Genomic DNA, 16,953 nt, shown 5'->3' with positions numbered 1-16,953 from the left:
GCACAGTGAGTTAAGAATCCAACTGCAGCGGTTTGTGTCGCAGCAGAGGCACAAGTTCCATCCCCGAGCTGGTGCAGTAGGTTAAAGGATCTGGTGTTCTGCACCTGTGGCTCGAATTCAATCCCTGGCCCAGGAACTTCCCAATACCTCTGGTGCGGCCATTTAAAAAGGGGGCGGGGGGGGGAGGAAAGATATGATATCTTTGAAGGCAATAAAAATTTTTTAAATCTCCAAATAATTCTAAAATGCAGTCGGGGTTCAGAACCACTGCCACAGATGAAGGTCAATGAAGAGCTCCAAGTTTCTCTCTACAACCCTCCTCTCCCCACTGCCTCCAGGGATGGCAGTCTTCTATCTCCATGAGAAAAGTTCTTGGGTTTAAGGATATTTTACTGGTCATTGTGCAAAATTAAAGTTGGGGAACTCAGCTAAGAAAGGCCTCAAGACCTCTCCCTCAACACCTACCTCAGAAACTGTTCCTATTTCTCTGACCCATTGAGGTGATATCTACAACTTGGGAGTGAACTTTGGGATGCACAAAAACGGAGCAAACATTTTGGCCTGCCTTTATTTGGGGCTATTCGGTCTAAGCTCTCTGCAGAGCTCTACCAAACCCAGAGGTTGGCACTGAGGTTCAGAGATAGCATCTTTTTTTTCTTCTTTTTGCCATTTCTTGGGCCGCTCCCATGGCATATGGAGGTTCCCAGGCTAGGGGTCGAATAAGAGCTAAAGCCGCCAGCCTACACCAGAGCCACAATAACGCAGGATCCGAGCCACGTCTGCGACTTACACCACAGCTCATGGCAACGCCAGTTCCTTAACCCACTGAGTGAGGCCAGGGATCAAACCCGCACCTCATGGTTCCTAGTCGGATTCGTTTCCGCTGTGCCAAGGTGGGAACTCTGGAGACAGCGTCTTAATGAGCAATAAAATATCTGTTTGCCTTGCTCTATTCCCTATACATACTCTCATGCAGACCATATAAGATATGATGACTGAGAAAAGAATTGGGGTATTCTCAGACATGATAGCCAATACTGTCGTAAGAGTAGTTCAAGCTCACCATGATTACCTTGAGACATAATATGCAAACTACACAACAACTCATTTCGTCTTTTTTCATAATCACCAAGAGAAAAAGCAAGGTGGATTAGAGATTACAGATACGAGTCAGACAAAAAACATGACCTGGTTCTCACCTCTAGCTGCCGAATCGCTGTTTCCCTCTCTTTAATGAGTTCCAGATCCTGTTCGGTGATGGCCACCTCATCCTCCTGGCTCTGCATCTGGTTCCACTCCTCATGGCTGCAGGGCGACAAGCACATTAGCTGATTCCTCCTCTCTAAGGTGCCAGCAAAGCCCCCCCAAAGACAGTACCAGGGTTCCAACTCCTCTGGCATCAGTACAAGGCCCTGAAGGCCACATTCTTCATCACCAGAAGCAAAGAGCTGGTAACACCAAGAAAATAAAGTCTTAGCTTTCATGGGTAAAACTAAGAGGAAGTAGAATTGTGACAGATGAGACCTGTTGCTGTTTCCATTCAGGGGTACACTCTGCAATCTTGCTGGGGCTTGCTAGACAAGCAGTGGGCAGAGATTTGAAGTCAACAAAGTAAACTAGCCTATTCTCTCCCAGGTCACTCTCAAAGTGCAAGCTGTGTTGGTCTCTCAGGTCCTACATGAGATCCTTAGAGGAGAGCAGGCTAAGCGACCTGTTGGTGCTTCACCAACTAGTCCAACAGAATCACATCTCCTGGTTTTCAGGAATCTCCTTGAGGTTACGCTTTAGGTTAAATGACTGTAAAATCAAAGTAAATCTAAGTAAAAAGCTAGTGAAATACAACTCTTCTTTTCAGGTACCATATTTAGAAGAAAGGCATATGACACATTATACTAGACCCAGAACACTTTGCAAATCCAGTGTTAAGTATTTTTCCAACAGTACGCATAAATCACACATTATCTCAACAATATTTAAAGAATTTCCTCCATGTGCTGGAGATAAAAAAACTGACTTAGAGGCTTTTGAGGTACTCATAGTATAGTGGGGGGAAGATAATATCTCTGATAAAACATTTTACATTTTGAACTAATACCATCAGTACATTTCTGTGCAATTAGTTAATTCAGTGTGGAGAAGTTAAGAAAGGAGATAGCTTTCAGATACAAACTGTTTTTCCTTTCCCAGCCACACTCAAGGCATATGGAAGTTCCCAGGCCAAGGACTGAATCCAAGCTGCAGCTGTGACTTACACAACAACTGTGGCAAGGCTAGATCCTTATCCAGCTGTGCCAGAGCAGGAACTCCTGCTTTTTCTTTTAATACTCTTTGAAGAATGTGTTGCCTCCATTTCAGAGAAAAGTAAACAGAGACCCAAGAACTTTGAAGAACTTAATTCTGAACTAGAGGTAAAATTATTTAGACCTCCTAATCTGTAGATTTGTGGGTTCATATCTACTCCTAGTGAGCTAAACACTTTTCCCAACACAGAGATATCAGAGATTTCTTAGAAGTTTTTTATTCACTTGAAATTATTCCTTCCATAACTTAAAGATCTTAGAAAAGCCCACAATTTTGATGTTTTTATTTGGGGGATTATAAATTACCCACCATAGGGCTCCCTTTATTCTTCCTTCTTTTTTCTCATTGTTTTTTTTTGTTTGTTTGTTTTTTCGCTTTTTAGGGCCAAATTCACGGCATATGGAGGTTCCCAGGCTGGGGTCCAATTGAAGCTATAGCCGCTGGCCTACACCACAGCTCACGGCAACACCAGATCCTTAATCCAATGAGCGAGGCCAGGGATCAAACCCGCAACCTCATGGTTCCTAGTCGGATTCGTTAACCACTGCACCACGATGGGAACTCTGGTCTTTTTATCTTTTTAGGGCCACACCCACAGCATATGGAGGTTCCCAGGCTAGGGAGCTGTAGCTGCCAGCCTCCACCACAGCCATAGCAACGCCATATCCGAGCCGCGTCTGCGACCTACACCACAGCTAATGGCAACGCCAGATCCTTAACCCACTGAGCAAGGCCAGAGATCAAACCTGCAACCTCATGGTTTCTAATGGGATTCGTTTCCACTGCGCCACAACAGGAACTCCTTCCCGATGATTTTTAAAATTAAAAGTAAGTGTAAAGTATAAAATCCCATCTCGACCATCCACCTTAGAATAATTCCTTTACCTGTCAAACGAGACGAGCTGTTCCTCTCTTTGCCTCTCCTCCGCCTAGAAAGCAGATGGCATCATTGCTGCTGTTATCCAGAAACATGTCACAGACACACACATACACACACACACACAAACAATGGCTTCCTTTAGCTTAGCTACAGTAAGAAGCAACATCCCTTGGCTCCAACAGGATCTGTAAGATGACTCAGGGCTCTGGCAATCTGTCTTGACTAGGAAATGGGTGTGGAGTAGTTGAAAGCAAATCTGCATCCAGTTTGGGTTCAGAACAGAAACCATACTAAATAAGATGGAGAGAACATGTAGGAGAAAGAAATAAAAATTAATAATAACCTTTTAAAATTTGGAGGGAGGTGGATTAAGAGAAAAGCATTGAAAACGTGCAAGGAAACAAATTTTCAGAACCTCTGAAGATTTTTAAAATGGACACTTAAAGCACATTAAGTACTAGAGTGGCAAACTGACTTCAAAAGTCAGTCTAATTACCTGTGTAAGAAAAAATGGTAAAAGCAATCTTTTCTTATTTTTAAAAAGCCTTTCCTTTTTATGTTAGCGATAGTTAAAAGGATAAGCAAAATAAAGAAAATTTCAAAATTCTACCCACCCAGAGGAACACTGTGGGTTTTTTTTTTTAAATTTTTATTTCCCTAGATCAAGAAACACTGCTAGTGTCCTAAAGCCTACCTATGTGCCCTTCTCCGATTACAACCTCCTCCCTCTCCTTTAAAGTAACCATTATCCTGACTTCGTGAGAATCATTTTCTTGTATATTTAAGAGTGACATGTATCCTTATTTAACATCATTTTACCTGATTTTTTTTTTTTTTTGTCTTTTTTCTATTTATTGGGCTGCTCCCGTGGCATATGGAGGTTCCCAGGTTAGGGGTCTAATCGGAGCTGTAGCCACTGGCTTACGCCAGGGCCACAGCAACGCCAGATACGAACCGCGTCTGCAACCTACACCACAGCTCATGGCAATGCCAGATCAATAACCCACTGAGCAAGGGCAGGGACAGAACCCGCAACCTCATGCTTCCTAGTCGGATTCGTTAACCGCTGTGCCACGACGGGAACTCCATTTTACCTGATTTTTGAACTTGATGTGAATGGAATTTTACTGTTTGTATTCTTTCATGCTTAGATTGGATCACACTGGATTACACCAGATCCATCCCTGATGCTAAATGTAATAACAGTGGTTCCTTTTCTTTGTTGTAAGATATTATACAATCACAACATATTTATCTATTCTACTGTTAACTGACATTTGGATGTTTCTAATTTTTGACTACTACAAATAATGCTGCCATGAACATTCTGGTACCTATATCCTGGTATAAACATATAATGTTCTCTAGGATAAAACTGCTGGTTCATAAGGTATTCATGTGTTCTGAAATTATAGCCAAAATATTTTCCAGTGGTTGTTCTAATTCATGCTACCACTGGGAAGTTTCTGTTATTTCATATCCATGGCAATAACCCTCAGTGTGCACAGAATTTTAAAAAGTTGAGTACTTCTCCATTTGTTTGACCATTCCTCAAAATAATACTAAGACATTATTTGCCTTTTTCACTGTGTTGACAAAAACAAGGTGGACAAAACTACTCCTGGCACTTTAACACAAATCAAGGCAGTGGCACCCAATTGTGCTAGGATTCTTTTATTCTTTATCACCACACATGGGGGGAGGATGTTTGTCCTTAATAAAGCCATTGAAATAATTAATCAAATCTCAATACCTGTCTTTTTAATACTCTGATGATGAAATGAGAAATATACATAAAGCATGTCTGCTATAGACCAAAAAACGCTATTTGTGTCTAGGAAAAGCACGTGTGTGAATGAGTTGCTGAGTGAACTAGCTACTTTTTTTGGGGGAACAGCATTTTTACTTATTCAATATGGTTTATACTTAGATACGAAATTTTTATAAACTTGTTAAAATACTAAACTTTTAATAAAATTTGCTTAAATATATATGCAAACTTTTATATATATGATATACATAAAAGAACATAACAACAATCTATGGTTTCTCAGATGGGTATTTGAAAGACAAGTTCTTGAAAATAAACAAGGTAACCCTATCACCTCAAGGAAAATAATGGACAGTGTTTGTTGCCACAGATAAAAATATAGCTTTCAAATTAAAAAAAAAAAAATTTTGGAAATTTTGTATTTGCTGCTTGTAAACCTGAGAGTTGCCCAAAAAAGATTTTTCTGATCAAGCTGAAGATAATACATGATTTTCTGACATTGTGAAATAAAATACATCAACATTTAGAACATATGCATAACTTAGGGAACCCACATTTTCCAAACAATAAGTACCTGATGTTATAAATTGTGCATGAATAAAAGAGCCAATCAAAGTGTATGACATACCAACAAATTTCAATGTATCGGAATATGAAAAAGTCATTAATATGGTTTTAGATTCCACAATGCAACTAACTTTGTCAAATTCTGATGTAGTATCAAAGAAGAATATCAACAATGATCTGAAGAGGTTAGTTAAAATACTCCTTCCCTTTCTAGTTACATATCTATGTGAGGCTGGATTTTCTTCAGATAACTCAACCAAAACAACATACTGCAATAGACTGAGTATAGAAATAACTATGAAAATGTAGCTTTCCTCTAGCAAGCCAGATAATAAAAATACATGTAAAAACAAAAACAATGCCACTCTTCTCAGCAACTTGTTTTTCAAAAAATAGTTTTAAATATAAACTATGTTTACTATATAAAATATAAAATAGGTTATATTGGGTTTATTATTTATAAACATTTTTAAAATGTCTCAGTTTTAATTCTATTACAATAAATATCAATAGATATAATTTATACAAACAAAATCTTTTTGGAACCCTTAATACTTTTTAAGAGTGTAATGGGGTCCTGAGATCAAAAAGTTTGAGAAACTATTGTTTTATTGGGTTGTCTTTTTCATATTGATTCCTGAGAATTCTTTATATATTCTGTTTTGTTTTTATTATTTCTTGGGCCACTCCTGCAGCATATGGAGGTTCCCAGGCTAGGGGTCTAATTGGAGCTGTAGCTGCCAGCCTATGCCAGAGCCACAGCAATGCGGGATCTGAGCTGCACCTGCAACCTACACCACAGCTCGCGGCAACACCAATCCTTAACCCACTGAGCAAGGGCAGGGATCGAACCCTCAACCTCATGGTTCCTAGTTGATTTTCGTTAACTGCTGAGCCACGACGGGAACTTCTATATCTTCTGGATATTAGCCTTTTATCAGTTGTACATACAGCAGTATCTCCTTGTTTGTGATTCGTCTGTAATATTTACCATTTTCTTTGTTTTTCAGACTCACTATCTGGGATCGCCTTCCTGCTTGAAGTACATCTTTCAGAATGTTCTTACGTAAGGTGCGCTGATAGCAAACTCTCTTTTGACTGAAAATGTCTTTCATTCTGAGAATGCCCTCATTCTGAGTAGCTATTTTCTCTAGGTTTAGAATCCTAGATAGACAATCATTGTCCTCCGTAACATTAAAGACAACACTCTGCTTGCTTCAGCTGTCACTGTTGACAAGTCAGCTGTCACTCTACCTGTGGCATCTTTAAAGGTATTCTGTTGTTTTCCTGGCCCCTATTTTTTTTTTTAATGATTTTCTCTTTGTCTTTGGTGTTCTGAAGTTTCTCTTTGATATACCTAAATGAGAATTTTAAAATTTACCCTTCTTGGGATTTGTCAGGCTTCTTGAAACTGTAGATTAGGGAGTTCCCGCCGTGGCGCAGCGGTTAACGAATCAGACTAGGAACCATGAGGTTGTGGGTTTGGTCCCTGCCCTTGCTCAGTGGGTTAAGGATCCCGCGTTGCTGTGGCTCTGGCGTAGGTTGGCGGCTACAGTTCTGATTAGACCCCTAGCCTGGGAACCTCCATATGCCACGGGAGCGGCCCAAGAAATAGCAAAAAAGAAAAAAAAAAAAGAAAGAAACTGTAGATTACTGTCTTTCATCAGTTCTGAAATATTACCAGTCATCTCTTCAAATATCACTGCTGATCTATGTCTGCTCTATTCTCATTTTGTAACTCTACTTAAATCCAGTTTAGATCTTTTCACTTCATTCCCTATTTCTCATAACCTTTTTCCCGATTTAACTTCTTAACCCCTTGTCCTACATGCTGGATAATACCTTCTAATCTATTTTCTAGTTAAACCCACAGCCTTTAAGCTTTTAATTTCTACATTATATTTTTCAATTCTAGAAAATCTTTTGACTCTTTCCAAAGTTTTTTGAGAAGTTTCCTGCTTCCTGTAGATGTGTTTAAGATTCTCTTCTATTTCTTTAAACATAATAAGTACAGTTGTCTTATAATTCTAATGTATGAAGTCTTTGAAGGTCTATTTCACCTCACTGTTGTTTCTAGTAGTTCTTGTTCAGGGTTTTTGTTTATTTGTGCACCTTGGGCTGCTCACTACACTTGGAAAATTATTCGAAGGTACTCTTTTAGGGTTAGGACAAAGTCTAAATAGAGAGGATTGTATTTGCTTCTGCTTGGTACACAGGTACTCTACCAGTCCAGGACTACTTGAAACTTGAGGCTTTGGGACCATTCAGGTAGTATGAATTTGAGCAGTAAATTTATCTGAAGATTACTTTATGGTACACCTTATTATCTGGATTTCCTCTCCATCTTGCCATTCTCAATGCCAATGCAATCTTTTTTTGCAGATTGCTAGGGGAAAGGGGGGCTTATTTTTCATTTTTTAGGGCCCAGTTTAAATTGAGCCGCACCTTTTTTTTTATTTTTTATTATAGTTGATTTATAATGTTCTGTCAATTTCTGCTGTACAGCAAAGTGACCCAGTCATTCATACATACATATATATATATATATATATATACATTCTTTTTCTCACATTATACTTAATCATGTTCCATCACAAGTAACTAGTGCTCTGCAGCAGGAGGAGCACCTTATTTTAGATTATTCACCTTGTGTGGACCCTTGGCTTTGACTTTTGCCTCCCGCCCCATGACAGGAGGACCAGCAACACTAAATTCAAGTTTGCCCTCAGTAAAAAGTACTCTGCGCAAAAGCAGCTTCAGTGCTCTGCTTACCTTTATGGATTTACAGCTTCTCTTAGACTCTGACCTTAATATTTTCATGGCTCTTTGATACTTTTGAAGAGTTATGCTGTTAAAATCTAGTCTTTGTTAAGTCTTTTCAAAGAGAAGGCTAATCCAAATAACCTAGCCTGGTATATTCTAGGAAATGGATTTATTACACTTTGAAGTTTTTAACATAATATCAACATAACAATAAAAAGAAAAAAAATTACAAGTAATTTTACCTGTCACTTTCGTAAATCGTTGTACATATTTCTTTCTAGTCTTTGACCACACGCACACTTTTTTTTTTAAAACAAAGCTTATACCAATCTGACATTGTCACAGCAGTTAATGTCTATGTTTATTATTTGGAGGATAGTAAACAAACACAAATGATAAAAAATTTAAAAAACAACAACAACAACAAAAAACCTTAGGAAAGAACATCCTGACATTTGCAAAGGTCTTCTTTCGGGAATAAACTTACAGAAAGACGAGATCCAGCTCTTGCTCTGGCAATACTCTCCTTTTCCTTTTCAGACACCCTTCTCTGCACAGCCTGGAAACTGTTTAAGGCTGCAGAGAAGTCATTCATGAGACGTTCCTTCTGAAGTTTCTGCTGGCGCTGAGGAAATTAAACAAGAACTTGAAATTTCATATTAACCTAGAATCATTTGGGGGTTTTTTTGGACATCATTTTTTTAAATTGAAGTAGAACTGACATACAATATTAGAATTATTTGGTTTTAATTCCAATTAAAAGCAAAACTATGCCCCCTAAAGATTTCCAACTAGGAAAATTACTATGAAATAGGCTCTTCCCTAAATTAATAAATTTGTTCTTTGCTAACTCAGAGTTTTCCTTCATTCATTCTGACAAATCTGGGACTTGTGTGTCATTTACCTTGTAAGGGAATCTCAGAGGGAACTGCAATTCAGAATTTTGGTTCCCTGGAGAATCTAAAAGCAGAAAAACACCTATGGACTCAGATTGGACCCAAACAAAGATGGTGTTCTTGCTAAAATGTTAAAACTGTATTAATCTATACTGAGTTCTCAGCTTACCTGAAACCCATACAATCATTTTCCTTCACACTGTATTGAGGTTCAAAATCTCTGAGAAAACTACTTTGTACGGTTACAGGCTACCTTTTCTAAGCTTACTGAAACTATGTCTCAAAAAACACATATTGGGAGTTCCCATTGTGGCGCAGTGGTTAACGAATCCGACTAGGAACCATGAGGTTGCAGGTTCGGTCCCTGCCCTTGCTCAGTGGGTTAACGATCCGGCGTTGCCATGAGCTGTGGTGTAGGTTGCAGATGCGGCTCGGATCCCGCGTTGCTGTGGCTCTGGTGTAGGCCGGTGGCTACAGCTCCGATTCGACCCCTAGCCTGGGAACCTTCATATGCCGCGGGAGCGGCCCAAGAAATAGCAAAAAGCCAAACAAAACAAAACAAAACAAAACAAACAAACAAACAAAAAAACACATATTGAGAGCATTTGCTGTGTGCTGAGAACACAGAAGTAAAAACTCACTCCTGACTTCAAATAGCTTACCATCTATATGTAGATAAAGAATTTACATACACAAGCAAAAAATCAGTAATTTGCTATATTCAACAGTACTATAGGCGTTCAGAGGCAAGTATAATCGGTAAGACTCCAAGTGGCCAAAAAGGCCTCAAGAAGAGGTGGACATTAAAGGAAGCGTGAATAGCAGAGAGAAGGGGTAAGGTAAATTCAGGCAAGAGAACAGTATGAGCAAAGGTACGGTGGTAGAAATTTACAGAGGATCAAAGACGGTTTGGCTGGAACCAAAGGCTTTTTCATGAAAATAGCTAAAAGATAAAACCTGAAAAGCAAGGAAGGGGCTGGCCACTGAAGGTTTTAAATGTCAAGCTAGTGAGGCTGGGATTTAACCTCTAAAGAACAAAGAACAATGAAGATTTCTGTGAAGGGAACATAATAGGTACAAAATGGTAACTTAGAAGAACCAGTCTGTGATGCTGTACACAATGGAATGGGAAAAAGAAACAAGTCAAAAAGATGACAGTGATAATCTATGTTTAAGGTGCGGAAAACAAGGTATCAGTAATGAGAACCCAAGAAATGAATCTAGGAGTTCCCGTCGTGGCTCAGTGGTTAACAAATCCGACTAGGAGCCATGAGGCTACAGGTTCAATCCCTGGCGTTGCTCAGTGGGTTAACAATCCGGCGTTGCCTTGAGCTGTGGTGTAGGTCATAGACTCAGCACAGGTCCTGTGTTGCTGTGGCTCTGGCGTAGGCCTGGCAGCTACAGCTCTGATTGGACCTCTAGCCTGGGAACCTCCATATGCCGCGGGTGTGGCCCTAGAAAAGGCAAAAAGACAAAAAAAAAAAAAAAAAAAAAAAAAGGAAAGAAAGAAATGAATCTAAGAAACATTACATAACTGGCTGTGGGGAAAAGGAGATAAAGTCAAGAAATGACTCAAATTTCACACCTGTGGGGAAAAGGAGATAAAGTCAAGAAATGACTCAAATTTCACACCTGAGAGTGTGATAGTACTAGAGAAAGCAAATTTAATTTTTTTTTTATTTAAAAATTTTTTTTGTCTTTTTAGGGCCACAGCTGAGGCATATGGAGCCTACACCACAGCCAGAGGAACTCCGGATTCTTAACCCACTGTGCAAGGCTAGGGATGGAACCTGCGTCCTCATGGATACTAGTCAGATTCTTTTCCACTGAGCCATGATGGGAACTCCCCAGGAAAGCGGATTTAGGTAAGGAATTTGGGGGGGGGGGGCATTGGTTTTTTCTTTCTTTTTTTTTTTTTTTTTTTTTTTAGGGCTGTACCTGAGGTATATGGTGGTTCCCAGGCTAGGGGTCCAATTGGAGCTGTAGCTGTACCCCTATGCAATAGCCACAGCAACTCCAAATCTGAGCACATCTGCAATCTACACCATAGCTCACGGCAACGCTGGATCCTTAACCCACTGAGAAAGGCCAGGGATCGAACCTGCGTCCTCCTGCATACCAGTCAGATTCGTTTCTGCTAAGCCATGACGGGAACTCCAAGGTGAGGAACTTTTTATCCTTTTTCTGGGATTTTAACTTTTACATAAACATTTTAACAATAAGGGGGAATTTCCCAATCTCACTATCCAAAAATACTATCTTTTAAGTATATCATTAAAATTTTCCATGCTACATCTTTATAATTATGGTCTTTGTTACATAATATTCCATTAAGCTGATTTAATAAATTTTATGTAAACATTTCTTCTAGGCTGTTCCATTTTTGGGGGTGAGGGGCCGCACCTGTGGTGTATGGAAGTTCCCGTCCAGGGACTGAACCCAAGCTGCAGTTGGGGCAACACCAGATCCCTAACTTGCTGCACCATGAGGGAACTTCCTAGGTTGTTCTTTTTTTTTCTTTTTTCAACTGCACCTGTGGCATATGAAATTCCCAAGCCAGGAGTCTTATTGGAGCTGCAGCTGCCAGCCTACACCACAGCCACAGCAACACCATATCTAAGCCGCATCTGCGACCTACAACAGTTTTCGGCAACACCAGATTCTTAACCCACTGATCAAGGCCAGGGATCAAACCTGCATCCTCACTGACACTATGTCAGATTCTTAACCTGCTAAGCCACAATGGGAACTCCAGTTGTTTCATTTTTAACTATTCTAAATAAAGCTAAAGTGAGACCCATTGCAACGACTAATATTTATACAGTGCTTATCATGTACCAGTACTGTCATAAGTACTTATTTTATAATAACTCATTTAATCCATACATCAACCTACAAATTACTATTAAGTACTATTAGTAATTTGTATTACTTACTATTACAGCCCCAATTTTACAGGTCAGAAAAACAAGGCACAGAGAGGTTAAGCAATTTTCCTAGGATCACACAGTAAGTAGTAGGGAGAGAATTTAAATCCAGGAAATTTGGCTCCAGAGTATATAGCTGCTTTCTCTCTTAGAACATTCTTCCCCTCAGGACAAATCTGTATGAGTGGGAATATTAGGTCAAAAGGCACAAACTTTTTTATGACTGTAAGCATTGTCAATCAGCTAAGTGAAGGAGTTTGGGTGAAACAGGAGGAATTCAGTATAAGCAACACATTAAATTTTAGATGAGGTTAGTATACTTGAGAGGAGATGTCACAACAGGAATTGGCAATAAGAGCCAATTACTTAGAGGCTTAGGGACTAGGACTGGAAAAAGATCTGGGGGTCATATTCATGAAGGTGACATGGAGCTCATGAAAGTAGAAAAAATTCCTGTGGCAGAAAGCATAGAATAATAAAATTAAGAGGATCAATGGAAGAGCCTTGGGGCACACTCACTTCTAGGAAGATACAGATTCAGAGGAGGCTGGCACAGGAGAAAATAGGCCAGAAAGGGATCACCAGAGCAGTGGGACAGAAGGAAAGGAGATCGTGGAAAGAGGAGAGAAATTTCAGTGAAGACAGGATGGGCAAGAGGATCAAATGAAACAAAGAAAATAAAACAAAAAATAATAAAATAATAATAATAAAAACAAAAAAGGCCACTAGAGGAGTTCCCATTGTGGCACAGTGGGATCATGGCATCTCTGCAGTGCCAGTACACAGGTTCCATCCCTGGCTGGGCACAGTGGGTTAAAGGATCTGGTATGCCATAGCCATGGTACAGGTCACAACTGCAGCTCTATCTGATCCCTGACCCAGGAACTCCACATGCTGCAGGGCGGCCCTTTAATGCCACTGCATTTGGCAGTTGGAAGAGCACTGTACTGATGTACTGATGATAGTACACAAGTATGACAAAAATGTTACAAGTAGGATGTATGGTTTGATGTATCGTCCAGTAGCAAAAAAAATGGGTGACAGGGCTAATTAGATAAAGAAATGAAAGGGAAAGGAACACTCAGCACAATAGGAGGAGGGGAATCAAGAATTTCTTCTTTTTTTTTTTTTTTTTTTTTTTTTTTGTCTTTTTAGGGCCGCACCTGCGGCATATGGAGGTTCCCAGGCTAGGGGTCTAATCGGAGCTGTAGCCACCAGCCTACTCCACAGCCACAGCAATGCAGGATCCAAGCCACGTCTGCAACCTACACCATAGCCCACGGCAATGCCAGATCCTTAACCCACTGAGCGAGGCCAGAGATCGAACCTGTGTCATCATGATGCTAGTCAGATTCATTTCTGCTGAGCCACGACGGGAACTCCTAGACTCCCTTTTTACTACTACTAAAACCATCTATCAGTGTGTATTCCCTAAGTGCACAGATGGGAGGAGGAAAAGGGTGATTTAGGAACAATTTTGAGATATTGGATGGCAAAGGGGAAGTGGGCCATGACTGAAATATCAGCATGAGTAACAACTAAAATAACAGCACATACATGGATAGCCAGAGTGTTTACGTTAAGGTTACTACTTTGTAACAGGATGACAAAACACCTAGTTTTGGTTCCTTTCTTTTGTGCAAGGAGGCACCAAAACTTCAAAGGCTGAACATGTAGTTCATTACCCAGCTTTCCAGGTATGGGTTAAACTGATGATTTTCAAACTTTTTTGACAGAAACACAGTAAGAATGTGACATCTTGACCTAGTACCATATATATACAAATCTATAAAACAAAAGTTTCATGTAACAATATGTATCCGCGTTACATGGTTACACATGTAGTATTTCTACTCTGTTTCAATTGTTTTAAATGCTGATCACAACACACTAAAATTATTTGAAAAAAAAAAAAAAAAAGGAGTTCCCTTTCTGGGGCAGTGGGTGAAGAATCTGACTACAATGGCTTGGGTCACTGCAGAGGTGCACATTTGATCCTGGTCCAGCACAGTGGGTTAAAAGATCTGGCATTGCCAGAGCTGTGGCATGGCAGCTGGAGCTTAGATTCAGTCCCTAGTTGGTAATTTCCATATGCCACAGCTGCAGCCATAAAAAGTAAATAAATTAAATTATTTTATGTTTCAACAGCCACAACTCACAGGCAACTTGAGTCAGAGAGAGGCTTCTTCTTTAGAGCTATCAGAGCTATCAGAGATAGGATATCAACATACAAGAAGTTCAATAATAAAAAGCAATATAAGTTATGTGCTCCCATGAATGGTAAAGAAGCTCAAAGCAAAATGGAATCACAATAGGCTAAGATAGATGGAGAAGGTTTTTGTCCTGGAACAGAGAGGTTTTGAGGCAGACCATGAATAATAGGTAAAAAAGTCAAGCCACAATGTAGGGGGCACATCTGAGTTCAGGAACGTGTCAAGAAGAGGCATGGCATATCACAGGAACAATGAATTCCAGTAAAGAGTGTGTGTTTTTAAAGGATTTAAATAGACACTGAAGGTCCTTTCGGCTCTCTGAGCAGCACCAAAGCCGTTGACAAAAATGAGTGCCTTAAGGTAGCAAAAAGGGAGCCAAGAAGAAAGTGGCTGACCCATTTTCTAAGAAAGATTGCTATAATGTGAAAGCACCAGCTATGTTCAATATGAGAAATACTGGGGAAAAAACTAGTCACGAGCACTCAAGGAAGCAAAAATGCATCTGATGGGGTCATGTGTTTGAAGTATAAACCTTGCTGATCCGCAGAATGATGAAGCCGCATTTAGAAAATTCTAGCTAGGAGTTCTTGTTGTGGTGCATCAAAAACGAATATGAGTAGTATCCATGAGGATTTGGGTTCGATCCCTGGCATCACTCAGTGGGTCAAGGATCTGGTGTTGCTGTGAGCTGTGGTGTAGGTCACAGATGCGGCTCAGGTCCTGCGTTGCTGTGGCTGTGGCGTAGGCCAGCAGCTGTAGTTCCAACTTGACCCCTAGCCTGGGAACTTCCATATGCTGTGGGTGCGGCGCTGAAAAGCAAAAAAAAAAAAAAAAAAAAAGGAAAATTCAAGTACTGAGGATGTGCAGGGCAAAAACCACCTAACCAACTTTCATGTCATGGATTTTATCTGTGATAAATAATATGTGCTCCATGGTCAAAAAATGGCAGACTATGATTGAAGCTCATGTTGATGTCAAGACTACCAATGGTTATTTGCTTCATCTATTTCTGTGTGGGTTTTACTGGGAAAAAAAAAAAATGCAACAGATTCAGAAAACCTCTTAGGACCAGCACCAACAGGTCTGCCAAATCTGGAAGAAGATGATGGAAATCATGACCCAAGAGGCGCAAACAAACGACTTGAAAGAGGTGGTCAACAAACTGATTCCAGGAGTTCCCGTTGTGGCTCAGTGGTAACAAACCCGACTAGAATCCATGATGACGTGGGTTTGATCCCTGGCCTTGCTCAGTGGGTTAAGGATCTGGCGTTGCTGTGGCTGTGGGATAGGCTTATAGCCACAGCTCCGACTTGACCCCTAGCCTGGGAACCTCCACATGAAGCCATGGATTCGGCCTTAAAAAGACAAAAAAAGAAAAAGAAAATGACCTGAAAAGAGAAATCTTTTTTCCTGAGTATTTCTAAATGACTCATGATGTAACATGAAAGTGACTGCAAACTATAAAGAACGTTTGCTTGAAATTTATAGATACTGGATATAAAACAAACTAGGATCAAGGCTGAAAGCATAAAGCTGCTAGTCAAACCCCAACAAAACGCAAACATTGAGATTCTTCAGTTAAACCCATTTGACTAATATACTAATACATTATTGCTAATAACAGCAGCAGCTCCCACATACTGAGTACCTACTACATGTCAGGCACCTCACAAGATCTGGTGCATATGTATGTTCTTTCTCTTGTCACAACAGACACTTGGCCATTTTATGGATAAGGAAATTAAGGTTCACAGAAGGTCTATCTAGAACCAAAGGCCAAGTTTCTTTTGTCTCACACACTGCCTTTCCATTAAAATAAAGTTCTTGCTTATCAAATAAATAAACCCAATACCCAGAAAATACCAACCTGTTCTGAAGTAGATAAAGGAAGGGGCAAGGACCCTAATTCCTTCAGTAATTCATTTGTTTCCTTGGCAAGCTGATTTGTAGAGTGTTGTAACTGTTGCCTAAAAGAGAAAAGATATGTTTCAGGAGACCTGTTATAGTTATAGTATCAGTTTGTTCCCAGAACCTCTCACTAGGCAGAATGAAAAGGCATCTGAAGAAATGGGTTCCTTGATGCCCAGGTTCACAACAAAATTCAGGAAACAGTACCTGGTTACACTCCCTTCCAGCTGTCTTCGTATTACTGAGTAGAAAGAACCTGCCTCAAAGAAACCTGCTGATTAGGTATTTTAATTCTTTGGGGAGAAAAGAAAAGCATTTTCAGCAGTTCTGATAGAGATATAAGAGCAACCACTCCCACACCTCAATCTAATAGTTTTAACACACTGAATCACTCCCATAACTCTCACACTGAATCACCCAGGAGTTCTGGACAGTCACTGCCTGTAACAGCCCACTGACTAGCAACAGAATCCAGGCACTGGGTTGGGCGAAAGGTGCATTAGAAGCACAGCTTCTACCCTGGGTAACAACCTCTAAAGATCTACTCCCACATTCTGTCTTAAAGCTGCTGCTTTTTCAACTTTAACCTTGGCTCCCTACCTGGCCTTTGTGCTTGATTTTCTGGCTCTTCCCTCCAAAACAAATAAGCCCTATACTGCGTAAAAAAAAAAAAAAAAAAAGTAAGGAGCAGAGGGGGAAAGAAATTAAAGAGGAAAGAGTATGTGCT

The 16,953-nt window shown here is 40.0% G+C and overlaps 1 protein-coding gene across 1 annotated transcript in view; it reads right to left on the bottom strand.

The window, feature by feature from the left end:
* The window catches only part of STX12 (syntaxin 12), a 41,458-nt gene that overhangs the window by 7,939 nt on the left and 16,566 nt on the right, over positions 1-16,953 (bottom strand). Inside the window, 4 exon segments of the mRNA NM_001243442.1 lie at positions 1,200-1,305; positions 3,187-3,230; positions 8,770-8,907; positions 16,186-16,285. Of these exon segments, the coding sequence (NP_001230371.1) occupies positions 1,200-1,305; positions 3,187-3,230; positions 8,770-8,907; positions 16,186-16,285 (388 nt within the window).

The sequence above is a fragment of the Sus scrofa genome, chromosome 6, assembly GCF_054392235.1.
Source record: "Sus scrofa isolate SSC_HxYL_T2T_F1_AM1 chromosome 6, Sscrofa_HxYL_maternal_Yorkshire_Landrace_v2.0, whole genome shotgun sequence".
Classification (NCBI taxonomy): Eukaryota; Metazoa; Chordata; class Mammalia; order Artiodactyla; family Suidae; genus Sus; species Sus scrofa.
Note: the sequence above shows the minus strand (reverse complement) of the source record. Positions and strands in the feature narration are given on the sequence as shown.